The sequence below is a fragment of the Python bivittatus genome, unplaced genomic scaffold (assembly GCF_059951505.1).
Source record: "Python bivittatus isolate LINGU-HERP-01145 unplaced genomic scaffold, Pbiv_v1 ctg000330_np1212, whole genome shotgun sequence".
Lineage (NCBI taxonomy): Eukaryota > Metazoa > Chordata > Lepidosauria > Squamata > Pythonidae > Python > Python bivittatus.
The window spans coordinates 25046075-25069553 of NW_028277058.1; the positions used below are offsets into that span (position 1 = coordinate 25046075).

General features: G+C 46.7%; 2 protein-coding genes across 2 annotated transcripts; both read left to right on the forward strand.

Moving 5' to 3' along the window:
* Positions 1-3862: 3862 nt before the first annotated feature.
* On the forward strand, positions 3863-6029 carry MYF6 (myogenic factor 6). Its single transcript, XM_007422264.3, has 3 exons — positions 3863-4432; positions 4619-4709; positions 5911-6029. Exons 1-3 carry the CDS (start codon positions 3863-3865, stop codon positions 6027-6029), a joined length of 780 nt encoding a protein of 259 aa, XP_007422326.1.
* A 10685-nt stretch (positions 6030-16714) lies between these two features.
* MYF5 (myogenic factor 5) lies at positions 16715-22955 on the forward strand. Its single transcript, XM_007422268.3, has 3 exons — positions 16715-17233; positions 21858-21933; positions 22762-22955. The coding sequence occupies exons 1-3, from the start codon at positions 16715-16717 to the stop codon at positions 22953-22955; spliced, it is 789 nt and encodes a 262-aa protein (XP_007422330.2).
* Positions 22956-23479: the final 524 nt, after the last annotated feature.

A 23479-nucleotide genomic window follows, 5' to 3' on the forward strand; every position in this document is an offset into this window, starting at 1 on the left:
ACTGGTTGCCAGTTTGCTTCTGGATCCAATTCAAGGTGTTGATATTGACCTTTAAAGCCCTTCATGGCATGGGGCCAGGTTATTTGAGGGACCATCTCTCCCAGATTACATCTTCCTATCCCATCAGATCTGGCAGAAGAGGCATGTTATAGAACCCTCCTGTTAAGGAACTACACATAGTGGGTCCTTCTCTGCTGTGGCTCCCATCTTATGAAACATTTTTCCTCCCCCCCGCAAAGTGAAGTTAGCTCCATCCCTATTTATTTTCTGGAAGTCCCTCAAGACCTGGCTACGTCATCAGGCTGCAGGTCTCAGGGGACTGGTGAGAGGTGGCTCCATTATGGTTGTTAACTTCTAATCTCTTGTATGTCTTATGGTTTTTAAAAACTTTTTAATAATGACTGTTTTTTTTTAATGTTTATTGTTTTACATCCTTGTTGTACACTGCCCAAGTCACTTTTTGTGAGATGGGAGGCCATATAAATTTGATATATAAATAAATTTGGTCTATTGTGTTAAGTAAACTAAACTATGGCTTAGTCATGAACTCATGGTTAAAGTAAGTAAGCATGGTTTAGTGTGTTGTGTGAGTTAAGTTTATGTATGATTCTAGGTGCATAAAATGTTAAAAACAGAAGTATTGGTTTCTTATTAAAGGGAAAGGGGTTTTTTTGATTAAAGAGAGAGATTTAGTAGAGAACATGACTAATTTTTTATTTCCAAATGTAAAGTAGATAGAGGGCAGGCAACCTTTTGCTGCTAGATACTCTGGTTCACCACCAAATGGATTATTTCCCAGTTCATTCTTGAACCTTATTTAATGGGATGGGATGGCTGTTGTTATTGAACCTCTAAAGCTTTTTGCAAATGTGGAAATCAACCACATTTGAAGGCATCCCATTGGAAAAGACAGTTGGAAATCATTCTCAGACCTCTTTATTATTATCTGTTAGATCCCAACTAAGAATGATGCTCTATCTCCAGTCTGTATATAAATTACCAGTCTTAAAAAGTAGGCAATATATAAAACTCTGCATGAATAAACAAACATGGTTTGCATTACATTGTGGATTCAGAATTATATTTGCCAATCTTAGGGCCAATTAGCATGTTTATTTAGAAAGCATAAAGTCGGAAGGACTTGCTTCATCTCTTTATGGAAAACTACCTGGGAGATACCCTCATTGGAAAAACTGTAATAGGAGGTTATACTCATCCATACATTTTCATGATGTGATGACCTTTCACAGTGGGTTTTTCCATGTAAAATTCTTTTGTACAAAAGTTTCTTCCATCAAAATGACATGTTAAAGAATGCATCAAAGCAAAAGCTTGGTGTTTTCTGTTAAGTAGTTATTCACAAACTAAGAATAATGTTTAGATACATTTTAAATTCTAATAATATTTTTGGTTTTCAGTATATAAAACATTAAATGGTTACTAAGAATGAGCAGACTAATTGTTATCCTCCTAAACAAAGCACTTTGTGAATATATTCAACTTAACCATTTTTCTCATTTTATTTTATTTTTTTATTATTTTGATTGTGATTTTCTCATATTGGAATTAGGAAAGTCTAACCTCCAGTCATTAAAAATCAAAATTCCATTGTCTTTGATATGGGTGAGAAATAAAAAATCTGTACCAGATCTGGCATTTGCTCTTAGTTTTGTCATATTCCTATTGATATAACTAATACATGGTTACCTGCATTTCCTAAAACCTTTTTGGTTTACTGGAGCCGCCCTGGACTGTACTGCCACAATTCAGCATTCAGATAGACTTAGCCAAACTAAAACTGGAAGAAGCTAGAATCCTGTGCAAAATAAATAATTTAAGGAGGAAAATACCAACAGTATTACTTTCAGGCCAGTGTTTCTTAACCTCGAGACCCTTAAGATGTGTGGACTTCAATTCCCAGAATTCCCCAGCCAGCCATGGCCAGGTTGAGAAGCACTGTTTTAGACTATCATGATACTATCACCTTGACTTCCCACCATCTTGTGGTCCTCAGCCACAACAGAGTGGAAAAAATACAGCCTCCAGCTGCCACAAGCTTGCCACTGACGCAGGTACAAAGATTCTCTCTTGAGGAAAGAAGCAACACAAAAAGAAATTCTCTGCAACAGACTCTTTCATTCAAAGAATGCAATGTTACAGATTCAGACAGAGTACCCAAAACTTATAAAATATCCTGGAAAGTGAAGAAATATCAAACTTTTTTTTTTTTTTTTTTACAGAGTAGACTAGGTGCTACAGATTATTAGTTTCCCATCCAGTTGCAAGGGCACCATTGTAAAGGCCAACTGACCTCTGCAGGGACCTCTTCTGAAATGTCTTGATGACCCCTCCCTGATCAAAACAACCGGACAGAATGTTTGGGTTCCAAGGTTTTTCACTGGAATTAATATTTCTATCTCTATTCAGAGATGTTATTTCTAACATTTACCTGCAACTCCTTGAAACCAAGTTTATACATCTACCTTGGGAGACTTTTTTTTTTTTTTTTGCAAGAGAGAAAACAACAAGATTATCCTTTACAATGTTTTGTATGTTGCAGGCACTTCAGACAAAGTATCTGGTCATAAAGATGTTGGCTTCAAATCTTCACTTTCACCACTCCATCTTCCTATTCCTATATTCTTAGAAAAAATTGTGGCCATCAGAAACCAATGGAACTAGATGTCTGTACTAAGCATTTGCATTATATATGTATCAAGAAACAGGAAGCAGCACCTGTCATTTTGCTTTGGTCTGATTTGGAACCCAACTGTATTGCAAACAAGTACATGTGCAAACAAGTAATGGCTCCTGGGTTCAAACACAGGGCCTGACTGAAAGTTGGACAATTTGGCACAGATTGCATACATGTATCTACTGAGTGCACATTCACTATATGCCAACACAGTTTTATGAATTAGCTTGAGGATGGATGGATGGATGGATGGATGGACGGACAACAACAAACCAAAGAAAACCATGAACAATTCCAAATAAAAACCAGACAATCCTTCATAGACAACCAGGGCTCACATTCATACCCCTTTCAGATGTGAACTCTACTCATCATGGTCCCAATCCCTGAGGAAATAGCCAGGTTTTTCTGAAGGTCAACTACATACTGGGGGGTGGGGAAAAGTGGTCCCAGGGCAGGTGCACCATAGTTTGGGAGCTGCTAAATACAATCTTGGGATAGAGGCTCAGATCTCTCCTTGCCATCTTCTTGGCAGCATTACCAGTGTTCCTTTCCCTTTATACCCTTGGGCCACACCTAATTGATTAGGGTCATAGGAATGGCATGCTGAAAGGAAGAAGCCAATAATAATACTCAGCCCAGCAAAGATACTGCCCTGCCTCTTTGCAGGTATAAGCTTCAGGCCCACTTTGGAGATCTATACTTAGCCCAGGGCCCACAAGGATCCCTCCCTGTTTTGGCTTGAAATCAATCTTACCCTTTTTCCTCTCATGCCTCCTAACCCTTACGCACAGAGACAAGCAAGTCAACTTTGTCATTCTTTCTCTCCCCACCCACCGGTTTTTTAATAGCTCTTCGATTTATAACTTTTGGCGGAGGGGGGGACGGAGGATGTGCCCTTTCTGCTCCTCCTTTCGGCCTGGCCGATAACAGTCTCAGGCCGGCACCCAGAGCTCGCTTTCTGCTCGGCTCCCGGAGGGTGATGCGTCGCGACAGCTAAAAGCTGGATAGAGTTTCAGGGGCTACTATATATAAAGCAGCCGAGGGCTCTTATGTCACCGCGCTAATTAAATTCCGTTGGGCCGCTTTTCTCGCGCGCGCTCTCCGGGGCTGCTTTTGGGAGCCCCGCACCCACCTCCGGGAGGCACAGAGGCGACGCTCGAGCCCATGATGATGGACCTTTTCGAATCCGGCTCCTACTTTTTCTACCTGGACGGCGAGAATGGAGCCCTGCAGACGCTGGACATGGCCGAGGGGTCGCCGCTCTACCCAGGCAGCGACAGCACCCTGTCGCCCTCTTCGTGCCAGGACCAGCTAGCCCCGGAGCCCTGCGGCGGCGGCGGCGATAGCAGCGGGGAGGAGCAGCACGTGCTGGCGCCGCCGGGCCTCCAGCCGCTACACTGCCCGGGCCAGTGCCTCATATGGGCCTGCAAGACGTGCAAGAAGAAAGCGGCGCCCACCGACCGGCGCAAGGCGGCCACGCTGCGCGAGAGGAGGCGCCTCAAGAAGATCAACGAGGCTTTCGAGGCCCTCAAGAGGCGGACGGTGGCCAACCCCAACCAGAGGCTGCCCAAGGTGGAAATCCTGCGCAGCGCCATCAGCTACATCGAGAGGCTTCAGGAGCTGCTCCAGCGCCTCGACCAGCAGGACAAAGGCCAGGAGCTGCTCCTGCCCGCTGGCAGCGGAACCGCGGGGGGCAACAGCGCTTTCAGCTTCAGCAGCCCGAAGCGCGGAAACGTAAGCGCGGCCTCTGCCACTGCCACGCGCCACTGCCCTGGTCCTTCTCTTAACTTGGCCAGCCGGGGGAAGTGGGCTGGGCGCGGCGGTGGGGCGGGGCGGGGTGTTTGGAAGCGACTGGCGATCGCGGCCTTACCCTCTCCTCCAGCTTCTATCTCTCGCTTTCTTCTTCTTCTTCTTCTTCAGATGGCCACCCCCGACTACTTGAGCACCTGCAGCGCCACCTGGCCGAGCGGCCCTGAGCATTCCCGGACGCTGCCGATCAGCGCCAAGGAAGGTAAAGCGCGCTTCACGCTGGGCTAGAGGATTGTATGCGCGCACTTCTGCGGATCTGAAGTGGCCGGGGAACCGGGCCCCCGGCCAGACACCTGTCCTTCGCAGGTTTGGCCCGGATTGGCTCTCAGGACAGCCCAAATCCTAACAAATCCTAGGAAGTTCACAATTAATACAGTGGAGCAATGGTTAGAATGACGGGAGCACCTCCGCCAACGGGATCTGCCGCGTCTGACGGGTGCCGTGAGCGAGTAGGGAGCAAGTGCTGATTTCAGTAGGACGACTTCCTAGTCTAAAGCTGGAGCCGAGGTTAACATCCTGAATACATTTACTCACGCGAGCGCTGCATTTATTTTCCACGTAGCTCAGGTTAAACTGAAGCGTTTTACAGCTGGATCTGCAATTTTAGGAATCAAGGCAAACCGGCGTAATGTTAAAAGCTCGCTTCAAAGTTTAGAACACTAAAGTAAATGCCTGTAGGATCCTGGCAGCTTCCGAGATAGCTGAGTTCCATTTACCCGAAAGTAGGACCCAATGATGGTGGCGCTTTACAGTCGAATCGGGCCCACGATTCGGAAATAAGAGACCCCACTGAACGCAGTGGGAAGCGTTGGTTTCGAAGCATATATTTGGCAGTTTATTTAGCCCTAAATCTGATTGGATTAAAATAACCAAGGCGCTCCAGACCATTTATTAGGGCACAAGTTTTCGTAGACTACCGGGGCTTTGTGATCCAATGCAGGGAGTTGCATGCAAGGCTATGTGTGTCATGCCCGTTGTGCGCTTACATTCTTCCTTGGAAGATAGTAAAAAAGTTCAGAATTATTAAGGTAAAAATAGCCTGGAATCGAACTTGACTCCTGATGATTTCATACGCGCCTTGAGAACTAAGTGAGGTCGAAAGGAGAAGCAGCGATCATTTCTTTTTTGACAATGGCCATTCAAGCAACGGGTATCACACCCGACCGACAGCTGGGGGTGCATTTGAGGGTGAGATTTTATGTGCCGTCATAAATGCGTTAGTCTGGACGGCGCTAGCCAGCAGTTTGCTGTTGTAGCCAAAAAGGAGGGTGATTAGGAAACTATCGGGAGAGGGATAGCGCTGGGGTTACGCGTTTCTGTGACAGTTGGCTTCCTTGCTGTTTACTCTTGCTCGGTCCTGGATCATAGGTTACTCCCCAGCTTCTCTCTTCTCTCCAAAACAGGAGGGACTCCCGCGGATTCTTCAGCTTCAAGCAGCCTGCGCTGCCTTTCCTCTATCGTGAACAGTATCTCTTCCGAAGATCGCAAAGTACCCAACAGGGAAGATGTGGTGGAAAAGTAATGATCCGGTCGTATTTTTGGAAACGGGCAATGCAAGGAGCTGCTTGAGTTCGCACTTGAAACGAAATCTTGAATTAATTTAATCTTCTCGAAGTTCTAAATGGGATGAGGAGGGCAGTGCAGCTGAATAAATAAAGGTGCACCTTCTTCAGAGGAAGTTTTACCCATCCGATAAAGGGTACAGTCCCTGCTTTATTCTGTCCTCTCCGATTTCAATTCTATTTTTTATTTATCTCCTACTTGTTTTATAATTAATATATTACTTTATGTTTGGAGAACATCTTTGTTGAAACGCTCATTCCTATTTGAAGGAAGCTTATGATCCTGAGATCTTGGTTGTGTGGATGTGGGTGTGTACATATGCGTGTGCGTGTGTGTATATATAATTTTAGTACTTCCCCCTTTTTTTAACAGAATATCTATTTAAAATGTGGGATGTGATCTTGTATATAAGAAAATCTAGATAACATTCCCAAGGTTGTAAAATAAATCTCTTTGTGTACAAAACTGCTGTCAAGAATATTTTCACCTTTCTGTGGGATTCAATTAAAGACTGGAAGAAAAAGAATGAATAAAAATTTGCAAATTCCTCTTTCTCTCCCTTCCACCAATATCGGCCTCCATCGCCGCCCCCCCCCCCGCAAATGTTTCTATTACTAATAAATGAATACAATAAAAGGAGCCAGAATTCTCAGGGGTTCAGTCACGGGCAGTGAGGGGCGTTTCTTCTTTCTTCCTGACCTCAAAGGAGCTCAGCCATGGGAAGTTTCCAAGGAAGCCCTGAGATAAACTGGGTGTCCAGGGACCTCAGAATCTATCTGTGGCAGGGATTTCTAGGGTGCTGCGAACACCTTTTTTCTGGCCTCAATACATTGGCTGTTAATCCAAAAGCCGACAGACCAGTAAAGACTTATGCAGGTTTGCAGGCACTCGGGCAAAGCAGGGGATGGCCAGGAGCACCCTCGCCGCTCCCATTTTTTACTCTTCTCTTGGTGGGTATCTGGCTAGTGTTGGATCAACTGGGGAAAAAAAATGGTTCGTGAAACGAGAGCGGGTGGGTACTAGGAGTTAAACAGCTGGTTTGACTGCCTAGAAGTTGGGAACCCTCTGCCAATCCAGCGCCTTCCTTTGAATGTGACTCCCTGGTGCCTGGTCCCTCAGCACTGCCCTCTGCTTCCCCCCCATGCGTGCTTTGTTAGAGACCTCACCTCGTGCGTCGGCCTGAATCGCTTCCAGCAAAACGAAAATATGAATGGCTGGATAAGAGTAACGTCCTATCACGCTTTGCTGTAGAGTTCCCAAAGACCCTTAAAGTTATTTTTACTAGGATCGCGTATGAGCGTATATGTGCCAAGGTTAAATCACGGCTTTCACTGTCCACCAGTACCTAACGTTGCCAAAACGTCTGGGTGCGTGCTGCCGCCCCCCCACACACACTTTTTTCTTTTTTTTTAAGGTAGCAAGATTTTGGGATCAGTCTTCCCGTCAGCAGCATTTTTGGGTGTGGATTCCGGAGTGTGACAAAAGTTTGCCAAGTCCCCAGTGATGGGCCCCCGCAGCACACAGAGGTTAAGGCGGGAGAGAGACCCGGACAAACAAGACTCCCCCTCCCAATTAAAGCTCGCAGAAAAGCAAGCTACTTGTGAGGCTGCCCAAGGTCGCGCTCCAAGTTGTCCCAGTTTGTTTACCAAGGCAGGGAGGGGAGGCCACCAAGGAGCGCTGGCACGGCCGGTGCCTTTCCCTCCCCGGGCGCCCCGCCGAGCTGAGCAAGAAGGGGAAGTTCCATCCTGCAGCTACTGGAGACTCGGGCGCGGTTCTGATGATCTGAAGCAGCGTAGCTCGTCCGCAGGGCGCTCATGCCCCAAAGGTGACAGATCTCTCTTCTGCCTCAGGAGTGGCCACCCTGGGAGGATCCCTCACTTCGGAGAGAAAAAAAAGACGTTATTTTCTTCTCACGACTTCTTCAGAATTAGCCAGGTGGATCCCGGGGGTGGGGGGGAATCCAAAGTTGGGCAATATTTTTTTGAGGACTAACCGAATTTCCTCTAGAATAATTCACTTGCTACGAATCGACCGCTCTCAGGTCAGCCTCTCGGTGTCTTCTCAGTAGTTTCTCTTTGCGGAGATCGAGGGCTTACTTGGGCGTTATGGAGCCTGGAAGCAGCACGACTAAAGGGCACCTTGCTGGCCTACACACACACACAAACACACAAGTACGAGCAAATGACAATTGTCCAAGCCTGGATTATTGGTAATACGGGTTAAATCATAATTGTAAAAGGAATTATGAAATAGATCATAGGGCTGCAGTTATGCACTTCTTAGGTGGGAAGAAATTCCAGTGAACCCTTCTGACTTTACTTCCTAGGAAACGTGTCCGGAAGTCCATTGTAGACTCCAGTGCAACGGTCCTGAAATGTCTGCAAAAGTGTCTTCGTCTTTATCTAACATTCTTTCTATCGAGAGTCCACTGGGGCTCTGCATGTCTCCTCGGAAGAGAGTTACACGCGGTTCAAAACAAAGGTTTGCGATTTTGCGCGCCATTCTCACAGTTGAATAGGACTTCTCGGCAATGGTTATTTTGAAGGCAACGCAAAGAGCTCGGAAGGCACCTCTTCAGTTTATGCACACACAAACATTGAGGACATTTTCGGGGAAGCCCCGGCCCAAATCCTTTTGTAGCATATCTCTGGCTTGCTCTGCAGTCTCCTTAGCACACTTTACTCTGAAGTCCCTTTGAGTTCTGCGGTGTTTTGCCCAGTTAGTAAGCACTCTTACAATGCCACTGTAAATGCAAACATACAGAAAAACCTGGTTATTATCCATCAGCCTTGCTGTACCAACCCCAAATATACCTGTAAAAATTTGAACAATTTTGCAGTTGTGTGTTTGTGTAAACATACCTGGCTCATAGAGATGGGGATCAAATGTTTGTATTCTTATAACGATGTACTATTTGCTTAAGACCAGTTTTAGATGGTCGAGACTTTTTCTTAGATAATACACTAAGAAGAAATATATGTGTTCAGGAGAAGGCAGAACCATTCTCTATAAATATTTTTTTTTCTAGGTGAAGCTGACAGTGCCAGCTCTAGGTCTGAGTGCTTACTCAGAAGTTAGCGCTACTATATTGAATGGTGAGTGAGTTAGAAATATAAAGCAGGCCGCTCCCCGCCACCTCTTCCCTCTCTCCGTGGGTGATATTTTAGCCATACCAAACGGTGTTTGGTTCCCCTCCGCCCTCGTCTTCGCCAGCAAAGCAGGGTAACGTGAGAAATTGTTTGGAATAAGGGGGACTTCAAGGTTTCTCATTAAGGAGGAGAAACAATCTTTGTGCATTTCTCTGTCCCTCTCCTTGCCCCCGTGACTGCAGCCGAAGAACTCGGGGTGTGTTTGGAACCAAAGTGTTTGTGTTCGATATTAATAATGATAATCTTTACCTGAGTCTAAAGCCAAAGAAAACATAGTGGTGGAAGCACAACAGCGACAGGCGAGGGCTGGAGAGAGATAAATCTGCTTTCACTTGGGGTTTCACCTCCTTTCCTGCCCTCCCTCCAGGAAGAGGGTGGGGGTCTTGCAAAGGCTCCCCTCGGGGCTTTCTCTGGTGCGCTTTCCTTGAAGTGCCCCTGTATCTTCTTTTGGGTGGTGGGTACCATGGGGAACAGCTATTGTATAGCAGCCCCACCATCAGGCAGGGGAATGCTGGGCATTGTAGTTCAGCTTAGTGGGGGGGGAGCGAGGAAGGCAGATTCCTCATCCCTGCAAGACCCTGAAAGGCTGTCCTCTTGCAACCAGCTTCCACTTTAGGGGTGGGGAAGGGGAGGAAGTGTACTGACCCACTGCCTGTTGCTGAAGAAGCCAACAGCATTCCTCGGGCTTTCCAGTGCACTCAGCTGACTCCCAAGTTGTGTTTTATCAGCATGGGATGGGGAGGGGCTTGGCCTGAACATTTATATGGCACTTTATAAGGCAGTGAGGAATTTTTCCCGTTCATTACAGGCTCTTTTGCTCTTTTGACATCTGGCTTTGTCACTCAGGCCATTGCCTGGGTGACTAGGAGTCGTGTCTCTTGCTTCGTCATCTGGCAAAAGATTTGCAGCTCTGGCCACCAAATGCTTGTGCCAAGCAGAGGGCCCAGGTAGAGGGATGATTCACCTATGGTAGGAGACAATTCCTGGCCGGCCTTGTCTGGCACTGTAGAAATCCTTCAGGAATCGGGGCCAATGTTGAATCGAGCATGGTTCTGCCCACCTGTACCTCCTCTGCTATAATCTGACAATGTGCAGCATTTTTATCTGTAAGACAAATGGATTCACCTCTAAGCCCCGTTTTTTGACAGACACTAAGCTGGGGTGCACCTAGGCCTTCAGATCTTTTACCCAAATCTTTATCTCGTTTCCTTGCCCAAGGAAGAAGCTGTCTGTATGATTCTGGATCTGCTGCTTGTCTGAGTTTGATATCTAGCCACGACTATAGACAAAATATCAAACAAAATGTGTGGATGCACCGAATTGATTTATGGACAATAACATGAGAATGTTCCATTCGGTGAATATCTCCGCTGCACCAAATAATTCTGTAACCAGCTCAGAATCAGAATCACTAGTTGAAGTTTAGACTACTCTTGATCGAGCCACTAATAAAGAGGACTATGTCCTAGAACTCCTGCTCAGGACGTCGTCTGAGGATGTGGGATCTGCAGCCCGGAACCAGTGCCTGTCTAGGCAACACTCCAAGTCTGTACCAGTGGCTACGAAAGGAGCACCTGATCCAAACATCGATTTGTGAGTCATTCAGTCTGGAGATGATTGCAATTTCTTTATACTTCATATCCAGAACAAGAAAAAGTTCCTATAAAGAATAGGAACTCTAATCTTTTTTGCTACCCCAAAAGTTACAATATCCAAAAGCGAGTTCTATCAAGACAGGCTGATAAACATGCACTGATGGACCTGAATCTCAAAGCCTTCCATGGGACTCAAGATAGTCGACAGTTAATGTCTTATTCCAACGGTCAGTGTGGCAGAAAGGGATTCTATTAAATTAAAAGGATTCTATTAATTTTTTCGGGACCTATTCCATTCACTGTGTTTAATGGTGAATTTAACGAATTAAACTATGACGTATCCCTGAGTATCAGTCATCACCATTAATTAATGATTTAATTCATTGCATTCATGTAACCTCTTTAAAATCACATTGATTGGTTTTTGCCCTAGCCCGGGTCCTCTCTTCTTTTCTGCAAATGAAGTGCTGCTGGACTGGTGACATCTTGGCCGGTCTGGGAGGCACCCTGAAGGATGGGAAGAAGTCCTCGAGCTGACAGGTGCGCTTGCTGGCGGCCCAGTCTTGTCCAGTGGTGTCTGGCAACCTGTCAGGCCTAGCCCAAGGAACTCCTGGAGACCATGCAGGTTCAATCAGCAAGGTTTATTAGCTAGCGCTTATTTACAGAATCTTCTCAGACTGACCAGTAGTTCCCAGGGACAAGTCTCTACTATCTCCTGGAATGTTTAGGGATGTGCCAGCTTTCTCCGCTTACCTCCCGAGCGTTGCTCTGAAGACGAGAGCACCGTTTTCACCCCCCTTCCTCCATTCCAGTCCATCACACAACCCTTCCCCCAGAGGAGAGGGTTTGAGGGGGTGGGAGACCCCCGTTGACTGGGATATCGGACAAGAGGAGGCAGAATAGAGCCAATGATCTTTGTTCCCTGTTAGGAACATACATAATCAAGCACTCACCTTTGTGGATCTGCCCAATGGGACTTCCATAACCTCTGGCAATCTTCCAAATCCTTTAGGCTGTAGATCCTTCGTAAGTGGTGCCGTAGTCCTTAAATAGCGAGACAACGCAGAGAAAGCACTCAGTGTCAGCCCCATCCAGCTTCTTCACAAACCGGGACTTTGGATGCAAAGTGGCTTTCCCAGCAGGCAGGCTAAGCCCCAGGCCGCCTGGTGCATTCCAGCAGACCTCTTTTGATCCCCTCCCCCCCCTCCCCCGGCCGGAGCCTAAGGCGATGGCTTCTGCAGCTGGTGCCTGGCCCGAGCCCACCCTTCCCTGGGGCAGGTAGGGCTGTGTTGACATAGGTGCACAAGCCTGGGGAAGGGGGGACCTAAGGACCTGGATGGAGGGGGGGAGATGCCATGGAGCTGTGGCCCCTCCTCCGACTCACTGATTTGGGTGGGCGAAAACTGAGCTCTGGAGCCAGCACTCCCGGGGGAGAAGGAAAAGCAGCTGGAAGTTTCCTTGCCTGATGGGGAATAGCTTTAAGATCAGCCCTCCTCCCGTCTCCCTAAATCTCGCGTCCTCCAATCCTGTCGCACTACAATGTCCATCATCCCAAAGAGGGAGTGACAGAAGCGTAGGGCTCAGATCATAGGTCCTCACAGATGCACAGTAGGGACGTGTGCATTTGGTCTACATGTGAACTTCACCTCTGGATCTGACGTTTTTAAAAACACCCCTCCTACTTGCATCTAGCAACTGACGCTGCTAAAGAGCCGCCCTCGGAACCAGCGCTCACTTCGTTTCTGCAAACTGTGCCACAGACACAGAAGTGGAATCTCCAAGCCTTAAGACATTGGATTTCTCTCTCTTTTTGATCTGTCCCGTGTTTACAGGTAGGCTGGGTTCATACAACTCACTTAACCTGATGGTAAGTTAACCCATTCTCTGGCTCCGCACAATGTTTTTACCCACACACTAACGCATGAAATAGGCTCGCACAACGAACTAAACCACCGTGGACCTAGCCAAACTTAGCTGTCTCCCCACCCGCAGCCCCACTGGGCAGAAAGGGTGCGAAAGGCCAGGTGCGGCCTTTCGCTCTTCCAGTTGCTGCCGCCACCGCCACACTCCAGAGCTTTCCTGCCCCGCAGCGTACCGAAAGCGGAGGGCACTAATCGCTGGAGGGCGACTTCACTTGCTCTCTAGGAGCCCAGGTCTCTTTTGACAGGTTGAAAGCCCTCGGCGAAGAGAGGCGGCTTTCCTGACCTCGCAGATGCATCCGCCGAAGCAGGCGCTGATGAGGATCCTCTGTTCAGAGGAACGTGAAACGGAGGCCCCTGCTGCTGGGGACGATGGGAAATGTAATTGAAGGATAGGTGGAGGCCGCCCGGGCAGGGAAAGCTGCGATAAGCGAGCAAAGGGCAACCTGTTGCATCTAGAGGCGTCCGCAGGATGTGGCCAAAAAAGGCAAGGTGGCAGGCACAATGGTGCAATCGAAGCTCCGTCATTTTTTTCTGCCATGCCATCTTGACTTTTTTGACCACACCCTGCAACCGATTTCCATCCTGTGGCTTGGTCGCGGAAGACGCCAAGAGCCAGGGCGACGCCGGAGTTGCCACCGCTCGCGGGGCCGGAGCGCTCTTTCCTTCGGAATCTCGGGCCTCCAAGGCGCCCTCCGGGTCCCCCTGCCCAGCGCTGTCTAAGAAGTGCGCAGGGGACCCCGAAACATTTTCACCCAGCTTAGAAGTAAAGATAAAATGAAAACATAAACATCTGTGCGGAACATGCACAGAAAGAGGAAAGCGTGCATCGGCCACTCAATTGACTCACTGCCTGAGGATGCGTCACCCAATTAAGTCCCATCTTGAACATGTCCCGCGGCTTCTTCATTTTGGAGATCCCGAGAACGGGGGGGGGGGGATTCAAAGAACGAGTGTTGCCCAGGGCGCCCAGTGAAGGCGCTTCATGTAGTAGCCAGGCGCACCTTCCAGCCGGAGCGCCCCTCCCGAACATGAGCTTAAGGAGTCATTTGGGCCAGTAGTGCTCCTTCCCGCGCTTCCTCCCCAGTGCGAGGCCGCCCGCCCTGCAGGCCCGGAGCGGTGGAAAGGGGCCAGCCCCACAGCAGTGCAGGTGCTGGCAGGGTCCTGACCACCGCGGGGAGCCCCCGGGCCCATGGAATTGGGCGGCCAGGCCGCCAGACTGGTGACACTCGAGGCACGGGTCTCTGTTCCCCGAACGCTTGGAAGGGAGAGCAACGAAATCTCTCCTTTTCACGCTGGATCACAATCCAAAACCAGAGCAGATAGCAAAACCTTCCCAGAAATCCAGGAATTCTCTGTCGCTTAAGTTTTTAAGCTCCCAGATGTTACTGTTTTTAGAGGCTGTTAGGAATTTTTATGATCTGTATATTCCTTCCAGTGTCTGTTCTGATCAGGAGCTCTGTCCTCTCAGCAGCTGCCCCCAAACAGCAGCCTAATCACTCCAAGTGGATTTCTACTTAAGGGGGACTAGAAAACCACTGCTTGCTATCTGAATTGGGTGGATCTCTTTATTCCCATAGGATTAGGCAAGAAACAGCCTTCAACGCCCATCCCTCCCGGCATAGGTTTCGGAGCTTGTGTCCAACAGTACCTAAGACCCAAAGGCTCTCCCGGCCTGTCATCACCTGCAACCAAAAAGGACAAAATCCATTTTAGCTCAGAGATGAATTAACTAACCAAAATGAGCTACCAGATCGGAATGCGTGCACGCCAGAGGATTGGTACCTGGTCTGGCTTTGCTTGTTAAGGAAAACTTGCTTCGAGGTGGAGGCAACTGATTTAATGTGGCACTCGCGAATGGCGCCAGCGGCCAGGGTGATGCACTGGGTGACCGGTTGACTTTCAGCAGGAAAGGCAGTCCCCCGGAGGCAGGTTCAGAACAGTGAGAAGATCGAGATCTCACTTGAGAGCTGGCCCCTTTGAATTCAATGCAGCTTATTCCTGAGTGGACTGCATAGCCAGAGTTACTTTTCAATAGCCCGCATAAGCATAAGTATCAGACGGCAAGCAAAGAGGCAGCTTCACGCCCCCTTGGGAAGAAGCTCCACTACACGCTGAGGGACTTACTGTCTTGCAAACCAGGATTGCATGTGGATCGGGTATTGTAGGAGGAGAGCTGCGATAGCCTCTGGTAGCCCCAAATTAGAAGGATCCTGGAAGAAGCTTTTCAGTTTTTATTAGAAAGCATGAACCGGGAATCAGGGAGACCAGAAGAAACCAAAAGGCCAGAAAACGCCATCCTGGCTGGCTGCTGCTTTTTGGAGGGCCTTTGTATGTAATTGAACTGCCCCTGAGGAAGGCTGCCTGCATTTTCTTTTGCTCTCTCTCCTTTCAGACCCCCTGTGCCCCCCCCCCCCAGGATTATGTGGATGCTGAGCCACCATTCAGCTCAGCAGTTCCGTTACTGGGCGCAGTGGACTCTCTTCACCCAACCCAAGACCGTGTGCCATTTGTCAGTCTTGAACATGCCCCAAGGCTCCTGGTTGTTGTTGTTTTCTGCAACAGATTAACACGGCTGCGCCTCTGGCAACCGTAAAGAAACAAAGGCGAACTGCCCACCGAGAGAGAACCGCTTGTTTTCTTAGGAGGGTCCCACGTGACCGGGGCTAAAGGGTCCCGGGGCTTTGGCAAGCGCTGCCTGCTAAATGTCTTATCATTACCCACTAATGACCCCCAACGCCCCCTCCCTTTTCTCTTAATTGCCTGGGCCTCTGGGGAGCTTCTATAAAGTTCCTTAAAGGTTGCGGGACTAGAAATTGTACACTGGGGGCAGGCGGGGGGCGTCCTGGCACCAGCAGCTGGAACACATCGGTAACGGTGCAAATCCAGAATGTTCGCTTTCGCACAGATCCGCCTCCTGGCAAACTGAGACGGCAGAAGAAAATGAGAGCAGACGAGAGGGTGCAGGAGAAGCTTTTTGGCCGCAAGTGATTCCTCTTGGAGCTGAAAGACTGAACTCTGAGGAAACACGGATGTCCCTCTGTCCCGCCTGTTCAGGTTTTCAGAGCTCTTCTAGGGCTGAGGAAATCAGAATGAAAGTTCTCGGATGTCTGCTTTGGCTGTGGTTCGCGAACCATGGTTTGTTAACCCTGCTGAGTTTGCACAACAGCCTATGTTCAGTGGGACCTGCGAGTAGAGCTTCCAGCGCTTCATTTCAGTTGGCCGCTATCTTTAACATTTCGCTTCGGGAGTCATCTCCGCTCCAGAAAGAACCAAAACGTAATTTTTTCCTGCTTGGAAACTTGCTAAATGGGTAATAGAAAGTTTAACATGACGTCTATTTCTATACCTCTATCATTAGTCGGAGTAATAGTTGCGCCTTATTTTGTGGGAGGACACACTTCCATTACTAATCAACAGTAATAGAAGGAAAAGGGGGAAAAAATTGAATTCCTTTATTTTTAACGAACCTAGGCAATCGCTTGCCGTTTCTGATGGCCTCAACCGGATTCTTCCTAAAACCCGTTTTACTGCGGAGTAATGCAGCCAGATTCCAGGGAGAGGCGTTCGGCTCCTCTTCTGGTCTCCTGGTTTGGTTTTGTTTTTTTTGCCGGGGGGGGGGAAGACTCGCTGAAACAACCCCCCGTCGGACTGCCTGCCTTGCGGAGTGCGGCCTCGCCTCCCGGTTGCGCTTTTTTGTTTTTCCTGCTGCTGTTGCTGTTGCTGTGATCTTTAAAGTGTTACTAATTGCACCTCCTGGATCCGCGCCTCGGAAAAAGGCAGCGGCCAATCCGCGCCCTGAGGAGCGGAGGGCCCCTTGAGAGAGAAGGGGGGCCGAGGGACTCCCCCCAAGCAGGGGTCGTGACGGTGCTACTAGGGCGGGAAGGTTAGGCTACCGCCCCGGGATATAAGGAGCCGCAAAGCTCCCGGCCGTCTCCAGAGCACCGATGCTCACGCCCCTCCCTGCAGACCGGGGTGAGAATGGAAGAGGTGATGGGCGGCTGCCCGTTTTCGCCCCCCTCGGACGGTTTCTTCTACGGCAGCTCGCCCTGCGCCGCTTCCCCCGAGGAGGAGGAAGAGGGTTTCGCCCAGAGGATGGCTACCGCCTCCTTCCGAGAGCCCCCAGTTGAGCCTCCCGGAGGCTCGGACGGCGAAGAACACGTCCGCGCCCCGACGGGCCACCCGCAAGCTGGCCCTTGCCTGCTCTGGGCTTGCAAAGCCTGCAAGAAGAAGGCGAGCCCAGGCGACCGGCGCAAGGCGGCCACCCTGCGGGAAAGGCGGCGGCTGAAAAGGGTCAACCAGGCTTTCGAGGCCCTCAAGCGCTGCACCTCGGCCAGTGCCGGCCAGCGGCTGCCCAAAGTGGAGATCCTGCGCAACGCCATCCGCTACATCGAGAGCCTGCAGGAGCTGCTGCGGGAGCAAGTCCAGCAGTTTTACGGGCTGCCCGGGCCCGGCTGCTCCGAGCCCACCAGCCCCAGCTCCAGCTGCTCCGACGGACTGGTAAGGAAGGGCCGGCCTCGCTCCGGCGAAGGGATGCTCTGACTCCCGTCCCGCCGGAACGACATCAGGCAACAGCGGCGGGGAGGCGCAGAAGGGCTAACCCGGGCGAGGGGGATCCGAGAGAACCCCGAGCTCTCCGCCGCAGCATCGCCAGCCTCACCTGGCCCTGTTCTTTCTTTTTATGTGGCCTTTTTAAATGGCTGTGGCCGATCGTTTTCCCTTCCACCCAATCGAAGCGTTCCCGGGACTGAGGCAGGATTTGAAATTCCCAAGATGCAGCGCAGGGCTGGTAGGTCGATGCCTGAAGCCAGAGGAAGACTTTTCTGAATCTGGAAGCAGTTGGGCATGTTTGGGGGTGCCAGGAGGGGCAACATTAGTGGAAGGGGATGGCTCGTGCAGGAGCTCCCAGAGGAAGCCAGGCCCTTTGCTGAGCCAAGTGGAAATCAGTGGTGCTGAGCTGTTCCTCTTTGGCTGCGCCACCCCCTTTGCTCATTCCACAGGTTCAGTGGGTAACATGTACTTTTGACTTGGGAGGGGCACTTCTAGTAAGTAGGAATAAGATTGTGCTGCTTGCGTGGTAGGTATGCAAAACAAGAGTAGTGGATCATCTGTCCATTTTTATTTCTTTGAGCATCCTGATGTAGATTTTTTAAAAAAACATTCTGCTATTTCCTTTCAACAGTCCTCTGAAATGAATTGTTAACTGCTCTTCCACATTCTGCAAATGAAAATTGGAGACAAATTTCTAGGAACCTGTTTGCACTGTGGTGTAGCATGTTCCTGCATAATTGCAATTCTGTGCAGGACTACTTATGCATAATATCTCTATATACTGCATGTAACTACTGCAGTGTAAGATTATTCATCCAAAATTTATGGTACAGCAAAAGTTTTTTCTCATATTCTGTTTTCTGGGTATATGATCAAAACATTTTAGACGTCCTTCCCTCTTTCAAAGGCAGCCTTCTTGGATTACAGAAAGAAGGAAGAGAAAGATTATGAGGTTAACCTGTTAAAATAGATTGGTTTGTATGCTGGTGTGTAGCTAGTGCATCTCCTGAACACTTGTCTAACTCAGGGTTTCTCAACCTCAGCAACTTTAGAATGTGTAGACTCCCACGTTGGCTGGGGAATTCTGGGAGTCAGAATCTACACATCTTAAAGTTGCTGAGGTTGAGAAACCCTAGTCTAACTCCTACTCCTGAGGAAGAGCTGTAAATCTGCAGTGTAAGATTTGATGGGTGGGAGGGCAAGCTGTATCCTTCAAATTTCCTTGCAAGCAATCTTATCAAATGACTCAGGGAAATCCTTATATTAATTTATCTGGGAGTAAGTTGCACTGCACCTCACTGCATACATACATTTCCTGTAAATCTGCATCAAGGGAGACAATGGAAGGCTAAGTGATCTAGCCAGATCCATCAAGGATTAGAGTCAGATCTCTTGACTTAACATTTGTGGATGGTGACCATAAGCGTGCTTATTTGAATCTCAGAGCTAATTTCTTTTAAATAAAGGTGTGTAGGTAGTAATTATAGTTGCAATTGTAAGACTATGGTGGGGGTTTCTTCAGATTGTCTGTGGGTATGATTGCTCGCTATAGATCCCTGAAGGCAAGAGCTTGACCCTGAGTCTGTTAAAATAAAGTGTTTGCTTTGAAGTTCATGACATGAACAGGCTTCCTTGTTTGAGTTTGAGTGAAACACCAGTTGTGTTTCAGTTTAAGCAGTAAGAAATAGAAGCTGTCCACTTCAATTCTAAAGTGCCTCCAATGAGCCTTGCTCTTAACTGTTTCAAAACCCATATTCAGACAATTCCTTCATTAGGCCAACTTGAAACTTGTGGGAGATGGAGGGAGCACAAGCAAGCTACAGCAAAGTTGACTTGATGTTCAGCTACAAAAGCTTCATGTGAAGGCAGTTTCCTCACTCTTTTTCCCAAAGCCCCACTTTGGGAAGCTTTCACCCATGAAGAGACTTTCAGATCTTTTTTTTTTTAGAAGTTTTTTTCAGATCTTAAAAGTTTACACATTTGTATGACCTTTGAGTGGTCCTAATAAATAAAAATCCACATGAGGACAATATCTTTTTGTGGGCAACTCAGCTACTTTTGCTTAGAATGAACATTCTAGTAATGTAATTGTACTTCCATGTTAATGTGTGTATGTACATTATTATCTTTCAAAAATGCAGAAATTATTTTAATAGGAATTTAGCATGATGAGATTATTATAATTCCTACATTAAATTTAGGCACTGCTCAAATCCAAGATGACTCTGGGTGGCTAATTTAATGTAAAACAAAGCAACAATACGATATAGAAAATACATAAAGCAAAATAATGTATACAAGATCAGCATCTGTCTGAACAACACTCTATCTATCAATCATTTATCTTTTGCCCCTCGTGAAATACTATGCGTGCAACAGACTAGACAGAGAAAACACTAGGCATGTCTCAACTGCTGATGGACAAAACACACACATATACAACCAATGTGAATGTGCTCTGTATGCCACATTCTTTTCAGTTTCCTCTGGAGATGCCAAGCTTTGATGTGTTTGCCTTTAAAGCTTAGCAAAAAGCCATTTTTCCTGCTAGCCATGTCTTCTGTTCAACCTGTTCATGCAGCAAAGTGCTATAGGTGCATCGGACAGTGTGTGGCCTCGGTTCTCCTTCTTTCCCATCTAGGGTGAGTTAGAGTATGAATGAGGTTGGTTAGCTAGCTTGTTACACAAAGGAGTTTTCTTGTCATGGATGAGGCAGTTAGACCTTGGGAAGGGGGCATGTAAATACATAGGCTCAGATTCCACTCAGTAGAGTTCCTAGCATCTATCTGATTTAACTAAAATATCTGAAATGCAATCATTACACGGTAGTAACAATGCTAATTTTATTTACTTATTTTTTTTATTAATCAAATTTATATGTCACCCATCTCACTGTATAAGTGACTGTAGGTGGCCTACATGTAATTAGGAGAAACCCCATACAACCACAAAATACAATGAAGGTGTTTTATGTAGCAGAATCATATCTAATCTGTGAGTATAAGACACTGCCAGGAGGCTGTACCCATATTAATGATAGCAAAAATCAGAAGCAAAGCATAAGATATTGAAAATGAACCCTATTATAAGATCTCAGTCATTCAAATAACACTAGTATATATCTGACAGAACCTCATATGCTATATATCATTGAACTGAAGCCAATGTTTTCTTTGGGCACAAATGCAAAATAGAAAAAAAAAAACTTGTCAGGTTGCCCTGTACGGCCTGATCGTTATTCTGACACTCAAGGCAGGAAATCCTGCAAATCTTGCCCTCCTCTCTAAAACACTAATTAATCCAATAAATTAAACAACTAGACAATTTGTTGCCCTTCCTAACAGCAAAAATCAACTGCCTGAGATGATCACCTCACTCTTCTGAATGTTTTGACCAACCTTATTAATTACGTAGAAAATAATCAAAAACAGAATCTGTACATTTGATATACTTTGAACCACACTAGATCAACAACCACACAGTCGGGAAGTGTCCTCTGTGAGGTTGCACTCGATTACATTCACCCCTGTACTTATACACATGCCAGGTATTCCTAGTACCTGCCCAAGTTCCTTATTCTTTCCAGGTACTCTTGCAGGTGAAACCCACTCAGATGAATTCAGTGTTGTTGTATCAGATCTTAGAAGTATGGATCTATGAGGTAGGGTAGCTTAAAGCTTACTGTGTAAGAAATACATCCAGATCATTGTTTTTTCACATACACACACACACACACACATTCATATTCATATTCTATTGGCATAGAATCCCATATTTGACAGTTTCTGTACCCCCCAAAATTAACCAAAATATTATTCAGTGCTATGACTTGTGTAAGGTTTTTGGTTGTCTTTCAGCTTATTATGGGTGCTCAGTCTAGTTTCGTTTTTCTTTTTTTCTTGCTAATATTTTCACATGAGCACTATGATTGATTATATCTTAGACAAGACAATATGACTCAGTTTTATCTTGTACAGAAGGTTCTGCTGAATGCATGGCTACAAATGCAATTTATATTTCCAGTTCCTTATTTGTAAATACCATCTGTGGTCATCATACTGTTTTGATTGGAGAGAGTTAGTTATTGTGTATCTTGAAAGAAATAATTCCCCAGTGATGAAGACAGTGATGAGGTCAGATCCATGTAACTGTTAGGTCATTGATCAATTTACTCACTGAGCTCTGTTCAGGGCCATTGTTCAAATAAGGAAGCTGAAACCAGAAATCACTTACTATACAGCATCCCCAATTCCTTGACAGATTCCTAATACATGAATATTTAACTAACCAAACTTTATGGATTAGGACCTGGCTTTTCAAATCTAGTGTCTTTTTTAACCCATCAGGTCAGAATCCTTGATCCTTTTGTTTTAGCTACAAGAACTGTGGTTTGTTGTTCATGCCCTGGCAACTGTAGTTTATTTAACAAATCAGTTTAAAGAAACCATGGTCTAGCACAGTGTGCAAAGCCACGTTTTAAGCCACAGTCTTGTTTTCCTTTGTGATTCCCCTCTAGCCTTCCTGCGTACATGTAGTAGAGACAGTACAGCTCATGGCTTCTTGTCTGTTTCAGACTGAATGCAACAGCCCCGTGTGGTCCAGAAGGAACAGCACTTACAGCAAGAGTTACTGCTCTGATCTCCAGAATGGTAAGGTTCACAGTTCTTCACACTCCAAGGATAGCACTAATAGCATCAAAACAGAGGTCCTCAACTGGATAGAATAATCCAGTAACTGCTCTGGCAATATCTGGCAGTACCTGGTAGACCTGGAAAAGAGAAATTCAGTTGCATTCGATTTGAACATTTGTTAGCTACCTTTCTCTTTAAAAATGTTCAGAGTGGTAATAATATACAAAATAATATGTAGCTATTTCATGTAATTTCCCTTGAAGTCCCTTGAAGAAAAATGAAAGGAACTGAGTATGTTTAGCTGGGAGAAGAAATAATTAAAGAGACAGAATGATAGCAGTTTCGTAATATATGAAATGTTGGCACATCAGGGTTAGGATTTTTCTGCTTTCTAAAGCATAGCTTGCAGAATTCCTAATCAGTTGCTGGCCTTGCTGACTAATCATTCTGAAATGGTAGTGCAAAACATTGGAGGACATAAAGCTTGGGAAAAGTTGCTCCAGAGGACAGGCCTGAACCAAGGGCTTCACATAACAAGCAGAAAACTATTTCCTAAACATTAGCCAAAGTTGCTAATAAACAAATGTGTGTCACCTCAATCACCAGAGTAACTCTAGGCAGCTGAATTGAAATGATAGAAAAGGGTATGTTTCCTATGTGTTAGCAGAAGCTGGAGAACAGTCTGAGGGAGAAAAATAGTGGATTCTCCTTTATTAATGGAGATGGCCTGTTCAAAGGGACATGCCCACCATCTGCAGTGGCTGGCTTAGACTATCTCATGAGATAGCGTCAAACTTTGATTTTGTGTCTCTTTCTACTAAGTGCCATTTTGTTTTTCCCTCTCAGTCTATCCCTCAGAAGCAAGCACTGCCCTCTCCAGCCTGGACTGTTTATCCAGCATCGTGGATCGAATCTCTTCCTCGGATCAGGTGGGGCTCTCCCCACAGGACACTGCTTCCCTTTCTCCTATTGCCAGTCCTGAATCCCGGCCAGCCTCTCCCGAGGCCCCTCATTCCAAGCTCATCTATCATGTACTATGAGCTGCCTGAGATTTGACACCAGCTCCGCCAACGGCTGGGTGTTTCCGAGAATTCCCAGCATCAACAAGGAGATACTCCATTGAAATATGAGGCTCTTGGAATTCCGATGGACCAAAAAGACGCATATAAAGAAAAAGTCACTTTATGATGTGTGTAATTGTGGATAGCTTTGTCCTTTCACCCCTTTTTAGAAGGAGAATGACATATTTAATCAAACTACTTTGTAATGCTATGTACTATAATTATATAACAACGTTTTAAAGTGTATGACATCACTATCTTAATTATCATAAAGAATAGAAGCCAAATGCGTGGATGTAGCTCCATGTTTTGAGTTGCCTAAAAGAAAAATAGGATTGGTTAAATTATATTTCCTAAGAGTACTTTTACTAAGAAATACATAAGCGACACGATCTCTTGTTTTTATCTATAAAATTATAACATTATAGTCTTTAAAAAAATGTAACCCAGGGCCAACTCTACAATTAGCCAGGACAAAGCAGCATGGCTCCAAAGGCAGGTGT

Bases quoted from the DNA above. Each gene is read 5' to 3' on its own strand.
- MYF6 (XM_007422264.3), top strand. From the start codon at position 3,863: ATGATGATGGACCTTTTCGAATCCGGCTCCTACTTTTTCTACCTGGAC. The intron at 4,433-4,618 runs GTAAGCGCGGCC...CTTCTTCTTCAG, and splicing joins GCAGCCCGAAGCGCGGAAAC to ATGGCCACCCCCGACTACTT. The intron at 4,710-5,910 runs GTAAAGCGCGCT...TCTCCAAAACAG, and splicing joins GCCGATCAGCGCCAAGGAAG to GAGGGACTCCCGCGGATTCT.
- MYF5 (XM_007422268.3), top strand. From the start codon at position 16,715: ATGGAAGAGGTGATGGGCGGCTGCCCGTTTTCGCCCCCCTCGGACGGT. The intron at 17,234-21,857 runs GTAAGGAAGGGC...TGTCTGTTTCAG, and splicing joins CCAGCTGCTCCGACGGACTG to ACTGAATGCAACAGCCCCGT. The intron at 21,934-22,761 runs GTAAGGTTCACA...TTTCCCTCTCAG, and splicing joins CTGCTCTGATCTCCAGAATG to TCTATCCCTCAGAAGCAAGC.